Genomic DNA, 15,542 nt, shown 5'->3' with positions numbered 1-15,542 from the left:
CATGAGGGTAAATATGTTTTGGGGAATAATCGTCTGTGCCGAGTGCCTCCCCGTTACCCCTGGAGTCTTGCCTCGCTGTTGCGTTTGGTCATGTCAGAGCCTTAATTCAAGGTCAGTCACGACAGATGCGGATTTGCAAACCCAGCGCAGAGAACAAGTTGAAAATGACTCTTTCGGGCGTGAGAGGAAAAGCGCTCCCTGGGGTGGGGGGTCCACGAGTCAAGGTGAGCGTTAAGACTATCAAACAGGCAGCGGTGTCGCTCGATGGTGAACATGCTCAAAAGCTTTTAGACAAAAGCTTTTAGACTTTTTCGTTCATCGGCCTCCAGTTTGCTGTGGAATAGATTCTAAAATCATGCGACGTGCACTATAAATCATTGAATGGCCTATGTCTTGAACGCATTCAAGAAATGCGCTTAGAATATTAGCCCAGTCGGGTTCTGAGTCAATCGACTTGGGTTGATTACAAGAGCCCGGAATTCAAAGCAAACGTGGTGCCGCAGCATTTAGGCGTTATGCTGCATGCAAATGGAATAAGATGCAAAGAGATCGGCTTTAAAATCCCGATTCAAAAATGATGCTCCCCACACTTAAGATCTTCCGATGCATTTCTATAGTCCATTTTTTGAAAATCATGTACGTTTTTTAATCATTATTAAGATTTTCTGACGCATTTTGTAGTCAATTTTTCGAAAATCATGTCTGTTTTTTTCATTAATTTTAGGAAACTATTTTAAAAAAAATCTCTACTTAGCTTTTAAATGTCTTAAATTCTTGTGTTTTTAAGTGTCCTAAATGATTCTGCCTTTGGGTCTTGTATTTTGCCTTGACGTTTAATTTTGTAACTAAGAAGCAAGTTGAGCGTGAAATGCAGCGTATAAGCAGAAAAGGCCTCGTTTTAACACCAACGGTGCAGCAATACATTTTGACACTCACTATAACACCACTCCCATTCATATATTCTTTATCCTCTCCGATGATCCGAGAGGAGGCAGCTCTTAGAGCCAGATTAGTTAGCATGTCGCTAACCTCAGCAGAACACTTTTGCCCTTGAAGTTCTACACGTAAAGATTCCCTCAGGGCCATCCCATAAATTTCTTTTCTGTCAGGACTCCACTCATGCATGCATGAGTGTTTGGAGCTCTTGAACAGTACGGGAAAACCCTGGCTGAAAATGAGGACAAATCCCTAGCTACATTTATCTCATTCGTCATCTGTAATTTAATCCCATGTTAGTTACATGTTTAACTAGAGGTTACACGGACGCGGGGATGAGCAATGGCTTTTAAGAAGGGGAGGGGGGGGGGGGGCGAGCCTTCCGTTGCATTAGCGCTCAGCCGCTCACCTCGAGGGAAGCTGGAGACAGACCATGCAGGAGATGACGGGAGGAATTTGCGAGGTGGCTGAAAAATGAGCACGCGCGGCATGGCAAAGGGAATGCACGATGAGGGAGCGGAAAAAGAAAAAGAGCTGAAAGGGAGAGTTTTGGTGCATGGGTGGAAAAGGAAAGAAGGTGGTGGGGGGGGGGGGGAGGCTGCGGCAACAAGATGAGACTCTTAAAGCGAGAGGGAACGGACAAAAGCTGCAATGTTGGATAAAAGCCCACAATGGAGATTTGATACTGTGAAAGAGACAGAGAGAGTGCATTAGGGAACAAAACTATGAATGATGCATCAAAGGTTCCATCGTTTGAGTTACCGGGGCTGAGGCGGCGCCCGGCGCTTGAAAGGAATTTCATAAAAAAAAAGAGAAAAAGAAAGGCGCATGTCAACACGACAAGAATGAAGGATTAGCGAGATTGGTAGAAAGATTGAGCAAAGGGGGATAAGTGTGCGTTAGAGGGGTTATTCCTGGACTTGCAGAAAAGTGGAGGATACAATAGATGGAGAGAGGGAAAATGGTGTGTGTGTGTGTGTGTGTGTGTGTGTGTGTGTGTGTGTGTGTGTGTGTGTGTGTGTGTGTGTGAGAAATAGTTTGAGCGTGTGTGTGAAAGAACACGTGTGTGCATTGTGAGAGAGAGAATGAATGAATGAATAAACTTGGTAAACACCAAGAGAAATGTGTGCGTGTTCGTGTGTGTCTGTGTGTGTTTGTGTGTGTGTGTGTGTGTGTGTGTGTGAGTGAGAGAGAGAAAAAAAGTGGGAGAACACGCTTTGTTTGTGAGAGAGCGAAAGTGAGAGATAAGCTGATTAAAACCGAAGATAGGTCATTACTCAGTCAACCTCTTCTCCCTATGGAGTGATCTAGTTATATATACACACACACACACACACACACACACACACACACACACACACACACACACACACACACACACACACACACACACACACACACACACAATTGCAATTTGATGATTTTTGTCTGTCCCACGCTAATCTCGCAAGTTATAAAGTAAATAAAAAAAGCAGCGTGTGAAATTCGCCTCGAATAATTGCGAGACGGTGAGCTCACCTTTACGTGAAAATAACTTTATTTCACATTTTAGTTGTGTTTAAATAAACAACTAACACTTCCTGATCGATGTTCAGGATCAAGCCTAATTTTGTTACACATCTTTTTATCAAGTTTATCTCTCAATTTTTCTAATGAATTCGTTCCAGGGAGTCTAAAACCAAATGATACGAAAAGTAAAACAGGAAGTGTTACGTTGATGTTGCCGGGCAGATGGAGGCGACTGCTTGTTAATGAGAAAAGTCGAAAAATCCAGAAACTGAGGTTCTTTGCCTTTTGGATTGCATGTGAGACTCTCAAAAGACTGAAAGAGACAAAGTCATGCATACAAATTGCAAATGGAGGATCCTTTCAAACGTATTTTTATACACTGCTTGGATAAAATAGAAGAGCACAGTAGATCCCCTCTTAGCCCAAGGGCACCATTCAAGGACATCTCCAACATGCACTTAAGCATGCTACATGCTAGCAAGCGCTAGGACACACGTACATGCTGGCCCATTATCAACCCGTCTGATGGAGAATCGCCCGATTCCAATTCCCGCCATTTTCTCCCGACACGAGCGCACCAAACGCACGTCATCGCCGTCGCTCTGCATATTCATCAGCAGCGGGTCGTGTGCCAAAGCGATGGCAGCGCTCCACTTCTCGCAGCAGGCTAATGCGGCCATTTAAATACTGCTTTGACCCCCCCCCCCACCCTCTCCCAACGGCACCTCCCTCTGCTTTCTGTCTGCTCCAATTTACTACACACGGACATGTAATGTGCATTTCATGTCATTTGGAGGCAGACAAGACCTAAACGGAGAGCAGCGTAAAGGCCAATCGGGAGTCCTTTCTCCCGCCAAAAGAGAAGGGCCCGCAAGGTCGCCCGCCGGGAGGGAGTTGACGTTGAGGACGAGAGGAAGTGTCCGAGGGGGGAGCGGAGGTGAGGTGAGGCGGCCTTGATGACTCAGCGGTGGAAGCCTGCATAATTGGAGGAGCGCTCTGGGCCGCCGCCACTCACATGAAATATTCAGTGAGACATTTTGGGTCCACTTGGCGTAAAGGCCAAGCGTGTTAAAATATATGAAAGTCCACTTGGTAGTGACGGCGTGTGTCTTTAATTGACGTCCATTAAGTATTCGAAACAAGGATGGGCCACTTGAATGGTGGAGAGGGCGGCAATTTGTCATCAGTGCTACTCTTGGGGGACACAAAGCACTCGAACGTCGCGAGGTACGATGTTTGTCCTGCATAATCGTTCCCCCCCCCCCTGCTCGTTTTGGAGTACGGCCCAATATAAGCAACTAGTGTAAGCGCAACTAGGATATGTCTGCCCTCTAGTGGTGATGAGTGATATTACAATTTAACACCTCGTTGTTGTTTTTTTTTTTTCAATATAATATATAATTTTTCTCGGATTTGAAAAAAACCCAAAACTCAACCCATATAAGATTTGACAAATTCATATGCCAAGCTAACAGTTATAATAAATCTGATATTGTTTATTGTCAGACAGATTAATTTTGTTGCTTGCATTTGTTGAAAAAAAAAATCGAGATTAAATTGTAATCACAGCATTGGAGGAAACAAAATATCAATTCATTATTTTTTGACGATTCATCAAGTTTTGGTTGAAAATGTAGATCAATGCTTGTCGCTGCTTGTAACGAGAAGCAAGATATTTTTATTGTCAATGCTGTTATTCCAATAAATGGACAAAATCTTAAGGGATTTTGTAAAGGTTAGATCCTCTTCTATTTACTTCACCGACAGACTCTTTTGTGATCCCGCTGGGCTCTTTTTGAAACATTTTGGAAGTCGACTTTACCTACGATGCCTCTTTATTTCTAGAAGCGTGGCGGCGGCGTTGGCCGTTTGGGAGCCTCGTTGGCTCAGACGTGAATAGTAAAGACGGCGTATCGGAAGGAGAGGACAAATGCAACGCGTTTTGCTCCATCAATCCTCCCGGCCTGCCGCTGCAGGCTGATGCATGGCCGCTGCACGTTGATGGCTCCCTCGCCATTTATCTCAATCAAGGCGCTTGTCTGTTAGCCATCCAGCTTAAGAAACCTCGGCGAGTCAGACAAACGAGGAAGACACAGCAGGTTTATTAGGACAATAAAACACGTTACAAGCGCCTTGTTTTACAAATGGTTCGCGGTGGTGCTTTCAAAGTTGAGAGAGTGTAGCAGACAAGTCCCGGTAAAGTGAGGAGAAGAAAAAAAAACCCCCTTCAGAACATCCATGAGAGCTGTTAACAATCTGGCCAAATTTGAAGCGTTAAAAAGATGATGACGTTGATAAAACGAGGCTGGCATCCTCGCTGTCAAGTCACTCAAAAACAAATAAATAAATGAATAAATAAACAAATGACTCAATGAATAAAAAATAAATGAAAGAATAAATAAACAAATAAAAAATAATTTAAATCAATAAAAATGAATAAATGAAAGAACAAATGAACAAAAAAAGGATTTAGTAAATACATTAATTTATCAATTAATTAATTAATTAAGTAATTTTTCCTTATCATCAAAACAGTTTGAATTAATTAATTAATTAATTAATTAATTAATTGGAAAATAAATAGCCCCTGTCTTGGTCTTTCTCATTATGACTTTGGTGCAATACAACTGACTAAATAAATGAAAGAATAAATAAACAAATAAAAAAAGGATTTAAAAAAATAAAAATAAATGAAAGAATAAATGAACCAAAAAAAAAATTTAATAAATAAATAAAAAATAGCCCCTGTCTTGGTCTTTCTCATTATGACTTTGGTGCAATACAACTGACAACGAGGCGCTCTAATGCCAGAGTGAAGCTCCGGTCAACTAACTGGCTATTACGTTGAGTCCCCCTCCGTGACCTGCTAGCACTTGCAGCTGACAATGAGGCACTTTGACTACTTTGCTCACATGTCATTTAATTGACAAACCATCTTGACAGCCTTTTATTGCTCACTTCTTCATGCCCTGAAGTCAGTAATCTTGTAGTTTGGTCTCTAAGGAGAGCGACGAGAGATTATAAAACACTGTTGCACAAGTGGGCCGGTCAAATTGAAGCTCAATCTAATAAACACCCGTGGCTTCGCTATCAATGCTTTTCTTCTCCCCTCATGTTTTGCGCCGACCAACTTAAGCTGCAAAAAAATAATATTTGAAAGCGTCCCCAAATAGGAGAGAGACGAACAACTCGGTGTGGCGCGACGATGCCTTGTTTCATTTGCTGCTTGGAGACGGAGCAAGACTTTGAAAAGACAAGCCCGTGCATGTGCACAGGAGCGTGCGTCCGGAGCGACGGGCATCATGTGTCCGCTGAACCGTGAAGCTGCGGAAATAGAAGAGGAAGGAAGGGATGAAGCGCTGGCGGGGGGTGGGGGTAATGTTCAGGTGGTGCTTGCTGACAGATTAGCGACGAATGATGAAAGTGCTCACACGAGATTTAAAGCTACACTCCAAGGTGAGCGCTTGTAGGACAAAAAGAAGGACTGACAAGGATTTGGAGGGGGATGAGAGGGCAAGATAGGAGCGTGAGACAAGATGACACGTACAAGAACCTTGCTAAATTCCTCCATTTTTTATGGGACTTGTCACTAGCTTGGAGTAAATGCATATGCCTTTGATAAATCGTCTTCTTCTGGTTAGAGCTCACCGAACAGCACTCAACACGTTCGATGACAGCGATTTGGTCGTTTTAGGTCAAGCGAGCTTTTTTTTTTTTTTTCGCACGTTTGCTACTGACTACAGTCACAAAGATTGTTTATAGCCAAGTTTTGCCAGTTACCTTGAAAAAGTAACTCGATTACCCAACTTTAATAATAACGTACTTAAGGAGAGAGCTGCCAGAGAGTCTCATCAGTCCATTCATAAAATAAAAATAGAGAATATTCGTCGATATTACGTCATTCTCTTCAATCTCCTTGTCATCGCTGGCATATAAAGAGTTAAAAATATGCAGACAAATCCCAATAATTTCTCAAAATCAAAATGAAAAGCCAAGATTCACTACCCAATCTTTGTCTTCTACGCAAAGACTGTGCTAATCTCTATAAAAATAAAATAAATAAAAATGTGTCAATCATGAGGCCCTCTTTTACAGCTCCCCATTGGAAAAACACACCTGACAAATGTGCTCACCCTAAACTGTTGGATTCCAGTTGACGGCTTAGGCCCTGCTGCGGGCTCTTCAAATGTAGGTCAAGCCACACGCCATCACTGCGGGAAGCAAAAAAAAACCAAACCCAAATATGACCGAAAGTGAAATATCGTCAGAGTAAATCGGGTGGACGCACGCCGATCCCGGTGTGTGTGTGTGCATGTTGGGAGGTTATATAACTCATCACGCTGCAATGCTTGGTACGTTGAGTCTATTTATAGTAACAGTTTGAAGGAAATGTGACACACAGACACACACACACACAAAAAAAAAAAAAGCCTCAGCCAGGCTTTGTGGGCGGCGCGCAGTCAAATAGGAGCTTTGTATTCCTGTGTTGCGCTCGTGTACTCTCAGCGGATACAATATTAGGTACGCCTGCACAGATCCTGTGCCACAAATTCTGCCTTTGCGGAAATTATGAAAAAAAAATCACTATTTTTTTTTACATATAGTTGTGCCCAAGGATTCGTAATAAGGAAAATAATTTGCTTATATGTATTCGTTTAATAAGACTGCAAGGCTCAAGCTTTGTCTTATGGTCCGCTAGCTTATTGCTAACGCTGGTTAGCATCCACATTGGATATCACAGGTGTCAAAGTCAAGGCCCGGGGGCCAGATACGGCCGGCCATATCATTTTATGTGGCCCGCGAAGACAAATTGTGCATCTTTTTTAAAAAAAATATTTGACCCGTTTTTACTCGTCTGATTTGAAACGAATTATTTGTCAGTTTGTTTTGTAGCTTTTACTGTATATAATATGAGGTGCTCATACATTTATTTGTCATCATGGCCCTTCGAAAGAAGCAATGCGGCCTGCGAAAAAAACGAGTTTGACACCCCTGTTAATCACTCTTTTTATATTCACAGTGGTGCTATTCTAGGGGCCCAAGGATTCTTAATAAGAAAAATAACTTGGTCATAAGTATTCATTGAATATCACTCAGAGGCTTAAGCTAAGCCATTTGGTTCGCTAGCTCATTGCTAACGCTGATTAGCAGTCGTGTGGTACCGCAATAGATTGAACACATATGATGCAGTCACATTGCGCGGCAACGTATATTCTTGATCCTCTGCAAAGAACTAATTTGAGAGCTGTACTGTTTTTGTTCTGCACCTCCTTTCTTTTTTTTTTTTTTTTTTTTGATGTCACAGCCTGCGTCTGTTCTGTGTGTATTTGTGCGTGGTTGTGTGCGAGTGTGACTTTCATTCTCCATTCTCCGCCGCCCTCCCCCGTTCACACTTCGACTCCCATAAAGGAGTCAATTCGTCAGAGACGTCAGGGGTGCTAACAAACAGCCGACCTCTTGCGCAAAGAGAGATTTTACAGGCGTGTCTTTGTTGAACATGTGGAGGTGCTAAATTTAAATGAAGAGCGGAAATCTTAATCCAGTGCAGTATATGCATCGGGTGTTTTTGTCCTCTCTTCAGTCGACTGTATAATGGACCAGTTTATTTGACAGCGGGCCCCGTCGCGGTGGCCGCAGCTGTCGCCGTGGCGACTGGGTCAGCCGAGTTAATTGTTCTCCGCGATGGTCTATCTCACACGGGCATGAGCAAAGAGTCATCCACGGTTAGCCCGCTAAGCAGAATTTTAACCTTTTAATCGGTGACCCAGCACCCAGCGCCGGAATGTCATCGGACTTCCTTTTTTTTGATCCTCGCAGAACCAACACGACGTGTTTGCGTATGCGAGTCCACGCCGAAGGCTCGGTCTTAGAGAGGCGGTGACTAATGTCAGGTGGCCTCCGTGCTAATTAAAGTCTGCTGGCGCATTAATTACGGGCCAACTGCAGCATCGGCGGGGCCTAATTGACGCATCGCCAACCTTTGCTCGGCAGCATTTCCTGTAAGTTGGCTGCTTGTCGGTAGAGTGACTTTTTTTTTTTTTTTTAAATTGAAAAGTATAAATATGCCAGCTCCTTTATATTTTGCAGAAAAGGTATCCTTGAGTATTTTAATCTTCCCATTGATGCCTTTGACGAACCTTCCGTTTTCATTACAGGTAGTTTTTATTTTTGTTTTGACTTTTGTTTTCTAAATATTCCGTTTTCATTAGTTTTTAGAGCAAGGTTGTTAGTGTCTATTAGGTTTTAATTTTTTTTTTTTCCGTTTCTGTTCGTTTTTTTAATTCATTCATTTGTCCGTCGAAATCAAGGCTGTCGAACTTATTTTTGTCGCAGGCCACGTTATAATTACGACTTCCCTACAGGGACTGTGAAACCAAATGAATGTTTAATCATTGCGTCATATATTACCCCAAAATATGATAGATTACTAACTTTGAAATCAGATGTCAAGTTTGTACAATTATTGTTCAAGTTTTTCAAAAGATAAAACATTATTACACACGGCAAATATTTTAATCCAGATTTTAGCCGTGATCATTGAAGTTGACAGACGTCATTCGCTTTCACGAGTCACATAAAATGATTTGGCGGGCCAGATCTGGCCCCCAGGCCTTGACTTTGACACAGGTGGTCTAAATGATACCAGAAATTAAAACAGAAATAAGAAAGTGTCTTGTGGCGTTTGGGACCCCTTAGGCACAAAGTCACCATTTCTTGTGACGAGAAAAACAAGAATCCAAACAAGTAGAGGGGAAAAAAAAAAAAACCCCTGCTAATTTGGCAAAACAAACAAGCCCCCTCGCGAGTGTAAAACACATCATGCGAGCGATACGCAAACGAGGGCTTGATGTGCCTTTGAGCAAGCTCGCCAGATGCTGCTGAGTTTGGCGGCCGATTGGGGGGGAGGGGGGGGGGGGGCAGAGACTGGGCTAGACAGCAGGAGACTCGAAAATGTTGTGTGATTAACGTTGTGGAGTTTGCCAACTGGCGCGTTTCGCCTTGAGGTGTGGAGGGTGCAGTAATTGGAAAGAGGAGGCAACACCCTCTAAACCCCAAAATGGAATATTGAGGAGGCTCTTATGTAAAATATGTCAAATAAAAAATGTAAAATATTATACACAGAAAATGTACAGAAAATGGATGGATGAATAAAAAGCTGATGTGGCAGTTTTGGAATCAGTCATTATTTCATGCTTCATTCAATTTGTTGTGCTACTACTTCTGTTGTGCCTGCTTCGACCACAAGGGGCACCGTAATAATGTCATACAGAGGAGTCACGACTATGCTATGTCGATTTTTTTATTTATTTTTTTGTTAAGGATGAGGACATGTAAATATCCGTTGCTGATATTACTTTATATATTTTATAACACTGCTAATTGTTAGCATTTCAATTATCTTTTGCCTTCTTTCGTGAAAAGTAAGAAAGTACTAAAATGTTTGTTTTCTTTAGCCCAGTGTAAACCCGATATTTGGCAGAATAAAACCAATTAACTGAACGATTAATTTCGAACATATACACCGAACTTTGTTTTTGTCCCTTAATGCTTAAAAACGATGTGAGTTTATATCCCAATCAAGTGATTTCCCATAAAATTGCATGAAATTAATTCGCGCAACATTTGCGTGCATACCTTAGAGTGCCCGATGCTCTTTCCGAATCTTTCCTCTCGTGTTTTGACGCAAAATGCTGGGATCTTGGATCCGCCAGCTTCGTCCCCGCCTCATCAATCACTTATGCTTGCCCGCTGCGAGTACACAAGCTGGATCAATTCTGCCTGCTAAATTAAGCCAATTTACATTGAAACCCTCAGATGCACCCTGCAAGTCTGGAGTTTGACTCACAGTGTATTATGAAATATAGCACTCGCTTATTTTTGCGGTGTGTGTGTGTGTGGGGGGGTATTTTTTGATTTTGCAGAGAGAAACAAAAGCAGATGCTGCCGATGCACCGTGTACCAAAAGAACATGACAGGTTCAAGCCTCAATTTTTTGTGGTCTTACAGGCTAGATTACACCCCGACTGAGAAGAAATTGTACGAAAAATTGCTTAAATGAGCCATCCAAGTAGATGAGAGGTTTTGATTTATCGTCCAGCCACGGAACTATGGACGTGCGCGAACTGAAACTAGGTACCGGCCTTAATTTTAGGTATCGGGTACTCGAGGAGGATGCCAGCCACTGATACTTGAGGCAAAATAAAAAATTGACATTCAGTAAGTCCTCCTCGACAGTAGTTGGCGCTATACTGTGGCATTTTGATGCATCGGCACATTATTATTTGCGGCTGAAAGAAATTTGATCTTTTTTTTTTGGTGGTGAATTAAGTTTTATAAAGTCAAAGTATTAATGAGTAGAGTGACATCCCTACTCGCAACTTTTAACTCGCAAGATATTCCACTGGCAAAGCAGACAGAAGACAACGGCCTTAAATTGCTCCGCTGCAATTAAAGCCAGATCATAAAGCACAAAGCGAGCGTCGCCATCGGAAAAGAACTCTAAACATTGTTGTGAATGGCTGTTCCCACGCCGTTACGTAAGCGGCCAACAATGTTCTGATCACACTGTAATCTCCCGCGTGCATTTGTGACGGGCCGTGTCACATGAGGATTTGCACTCAAGATTACATCAACGGCTCTGAGGCGCTTGTGCATGCACAAAAAAAAAAAAAGAATAACATTGACATCACCTCAAAGGGTCAACAACATGTAGTCTAGTCCTTGTGTAGGTTACAGCAGGACAAGTTCAAATAAGTCCAAATGAGAGCGGTGGTGAATAAAGTGAACTCACTCTGGTTTCCTAAATCACATGACACCGTAGCAATGGGCGGATTTATTTTCAGCACAGTTCTGTGCGCCGAAAGCATTTTCCTTAAACGAACCCAGTTAAGTACATCTGTCGCGCGTCTCCTTGTCAGGGTAGACTTTTCAGAACTTACCTAATCGCTGATTTGTATTTATGTGCTCTTGTATCTCCACCAGGAGAGGACACAGAGGGATGGAACGTAACAGAACCACGGCTCGGGAAGCGACCGGGACGGCTTTGGGTCGTATTCAGCACTGACGTGGCAGAGGCCCGCCCTCCGAAATCTCGCCGCACCCCCTTCCACATGACCTTCACGGGGCGGCGCTTGTCGTTGAGTCTGTCACCCTTGGACTTCTACCTTTTGATGATTCCATAAGCAACCATGCTTTTATTTCGACTTGCAAGTGAAGGAAAAAGACAAAAGTCCCTAATGGCAGACTGGTGCATGCACTTGGGCCTCACCCTCCTCTTAAATGCGGCTTGCGGGCAAAAGGTGGAGCCCCCCAAGCATCCCGTAGTCACCACAAACTACGGCAAGCTCCGAGGGATCAAGAAAGACCTCAACAACGAGATCCTGGGCCCGGTAGAGCAATACCTGGGCGTGCCCTACGCCACCGCGCCCATCGGGGACCGCCGTTTTCAGCCGCCCGAAGCCCCGGGCTCGTGGCAGGAGATCCGCAACGCCACTCAGTTTGCCCCCGTGTGCCCCCAAAATGTTCACGGGGTGCTCCCCGAGATCATGCTGCCTGTTTGGTTCACGGACAACCTGGACGTAGCGGCCGGGTACATCCAGAACCAGAGCGAGGACTGCCTCTATCTCAACGTCTACGTGCCCACCGAGGATGGTGAGTGCTGGGCTGCTGGGTGGGAGGGACGAAGGGTAAAGCGGGCGGGGACTGACTCTGTGCTAGGCCCTCCCTCCCCGGCAGTCGGTCCAATCATCATTCGTTCACTCACAGCACTTGAATGTGGTTGAAGTAACTGCAAAGCTGTGATTGGCCAATCGGTCTTAAAAGGGAGGGGCTTAGCAAAAAGTCATAAATGAATGACGTTTCTTATTTCTCTTGTTTTTTTGGGGGGATCATGTGTGTGGTACCTCGACGTACACGTTTTTGAACATCTACACAAGCAGATCAGAAAGATTGCTCTCTACTTTGGAGCGTTGACCCAAATCCAAATCAAAAATTCATATTTGACTTCTTTTCCAAAATGAAAAGATGTCGTATCTGATTGTTGGCATGATGGCAGCCCAAGATGATGGTTTTCTGGAGTTCTGGTAACGCGTTGCTGGGTGTCATCCCGCCTTGACCACTTTTTTTTTTTTCACAGTTTTTTTCTTCGTCTTTTTGGCAGCCGAAGTGCCTTAATAGCATCCCAATTCATTTTAATTGGGAAAATCGATTCAATTGAATTAAGAACTTGGTTATGGGACAAATTAAACTTGTAAGTCAAGGTACCGCTGTATGTGGACAAAAATATTGGGTCATACCTCTAACAATCAATCACCCCTTAACTTGCTACCAAATATTCTTTATTTATCTTTCAATGTTTTTATTGAATATTTTGGGGAGTTCGTTTTCTGTCCTGTCAGTCCCTAAATGCACAAACTGGGTCACCACAATAGTTTACTGTCACTGGTATGACTTAAAACGAGGTCATGAAAGGTCAAGCTGCCTCCACTTTTCGATCCATCAATGTTCACCAACACTGTGGATTATTTTTTTTTTTTTTTAAATCTACGTACCACAAGTGTGGGAAAAACATTTCCATCTTGTCCGATCGGAAGAGTCTGCATCTTTCTATTTCACTTCTTTCTTTTGAGTGCTAGCCCGCACTTTTTTTCTTTCTCAGAAAGGTCTTTCCCGTGGTCTTTTTTCACATTTGATTCTAAATCATATTTATTATTTAGCCTTTCGTTCCTTCATTTGTATTCACGCTGGGTTTGAACGTGACGGGAGATTGCCAATCTTGCTTCAGACATGAAGTCCGGAACGTTATAGGACCTTGTGTAGGTTCTGAAAAGCAGAGTCAGTGGCTTTCCTCATAAATCATAGCGAGGGCTGTTCATCTGGCTCCTGCAGAGTCACGATGGATCGATGGGAGGGAGGGAGGGGGGGGGGGTCGTTCCCAGCTCGCCCCGAGCATGAAGACAAAATGTGAGCTTCACTCCGCATTCCACTTCCATTAGCACACACGACTTGCATTGGAGAGGGCTCGGAAGTATGGATGACCCACTTTGGAATGTAAATAACGACAAAAGCTGACCACCGCATTGACGAGTTACGGTGCCCCGGACTCGAATTTAGGAAATGTGAGGAATGGCAAATATCATGTCGAAACTTTCAATGTGCTGAGTCAGCGTTTCTGATTTTCTATGACCCTTGATCTGTTTTGTTTTTTGTTGTTTGGTGCTTATTTTGTCCCATAAGATGCTAAATGATCAACCTGTGCTTTTGGAAATGGCGGGCGGTGAACGAGTTAATTAATTCTCCTTGATTGAGCGTGGAGGGCAGTTCTGCCAGACGATGCTCCAGCATGTCAACTTGTCATCCCGGCCTCGTTAGCGCCGAGCTTCCTGGGCGTGGTTGCCGCCTGTGCGCTCGTAATTATTCCATCCTCTGCGCCATCCATCTCCGTGCGTCAACCCACATCACACGTCTCTTGCAATCTTTCAATTTCCTTTCTAGATCCCTCGGGAGCAGCTCGATGCTAACGCGGTAACGGAGGCCCACGGCCGCGCCGATGCTTGCTACCACGTTGGCGCGGAGATGTGTCGATAAGCGAGAAGTAGAGAAGGAAAAAAATACAAATAAGTGAATAATGGAAGAAGGAAGCGGTCAGATTACTACTTAAAATATAATCTATGACTGCCGATTCCCCCTCACCCCCCTGACAAAAAAAAAAAAAAAACAACTCTTCTCCTTTTCTTGCCAGTCTTGGTCGAGACGAAAAATGCACAAAATGGATTTTTGCATTTGTGTGTGAAAGCACGTCAACAAATTTGCCCGGTGACAATTTGATGAATTCCAGAACTAAATCCACTAACCATTTTCACGTCTTGGGAACTTTGTTGCTGAAACTCCATTTAGTTGTGGGAGAGCTTCTCCTGTCCCGTTATGCCAGACACGATTTCCTGATCCTCCCCTCATCCATTTAACTCTGAATTCTTCTTGGAGATGGAAACCAATCAAGCTTGGACTTGGACTTTATTTGGACATTAGCAAATAGCTTGAGTGTGTCTGTTTCTTTTATGTTTTGTCGTGGATCACGGTCTGGCTTAGTGGACCTCAAGTTGAAAGGAAGAAACTCTTGCTTGTCGAAGACTAAAAGGGTTTGTCGCGGTAGTTCTGACAATCATTTGCATATCAGTGAAAGGATGATTTCTTAAGATGGAACCCAAAGGCAGAAAATGAAAATGAAAACAAAAAGGGGCCCCAAAATGGAACCCTGCGGAACACCATATGGCTGGGGCAACTTGCTGTCAGGCATCAAAATCGACATACATTTGCTCTTTCCACGTCGCGCCAAATGAACTTTAGCAACGTTAGCATAGTTGCCAAGATTTTTAACAAGCTACGTCCTGGGGGTGGAGCTTATGGTACGCGGTCGTTTGTGGGCTCTGTCCTGCGCGTGCTCCCTTTCGCAAGTCGGTCGACTCGCAGCTGAGCGCTGGAGAAAGTAATATGACTTGCTTGCTCATCTCAATGATCCATTTAGGCACTGCGGAGTGAATTGACTTTTCAGCGGCACTTAAATAATCACACTGTCTGATTTAAGTGCGGGGTGCGAGAAGTACCTCTGATTGTGTTCTATTAAAGATCTCAGGAGGTTTAGCAGCACCGTGTCGCACGCTCCATTTATCCCAATGACTGAATGTATCTCCTTAATACTCCATTTCAGTCACGGATTTGGGAGAATAATAATGCCCGAGTTTGATTCAGTCTGTCAGAGAGCGACTGCTTTCAAAATGTGTTTATTATTATGTGTGTCGTTCGCAATGGTGTCAAACACTTTGAATCAACGCCGGCGTTATTATCTTTGTCACGCAGGTCTTGCGTTCCATCTCAATAAGATGGTGCAGGTGTTGTCCCGAGCTGCCTGGTCAGCGCTTTTCAAGCAAGTGCAATCGGCCATCTCGCTGTGGACTGTTAATTCAGCATGAACGTAAAAATGCATCAAATTGGACAAAAATAAAAGTTTATTGTGACGCTTTCAAGTCCTCACGCAACCTTGAGTGGAAAACATGACATATATATAAAACATATATAAAACAACTGTCATATATATATAT

General features: G+C 43.5%; 1 protein-coding gene across 1 annotated transcript in view; it reads left to right on the top strand.

Annotated features, from left to right (window-relative positions):
• The window catches only part of nlgn2a (neuroligin 2a), a 54,152-nt gene that overhangs the window by 6,638 nt on the left and 31,972 nt on the right, over window positions 1–15,542 (top strand). The window contains exon 2 of the mRNA XM_085904912.1: window positions 11,428–12,096. Coding sequence (XP_085761038.1) covers window positions 11,634–12,096 — 463 coding nt within the window. The 5' untranslated portion in view covers window positions 11,428–11,633. The remainder of the gene's footprint in view (window positions 1–11,427; window positions 12,097–15,542) is intronic.

The sequence above is a fragment of the Syngnathus leptorhynchus genome, chromosome 2 (genome assembly GCF_054491065.1).
Source record: "Syngnathus leptorhynchus isolate UIUO chromosome 2, UIUO_Slep, whole genome shotgun sequence".
NCBI classification, from domain to species: domain Eukaryota; kingdom Metazoa; phylum Chordata; class Actinopteri; order Syngnathiformes; family Syngnathidae; genus Syngnathus; species Syngnathus leptorhynchus.
Note: the sequence above shows the minus strand (reverse complement) of the source record. Positions and strands in the feature narration are given on the sequence as shown.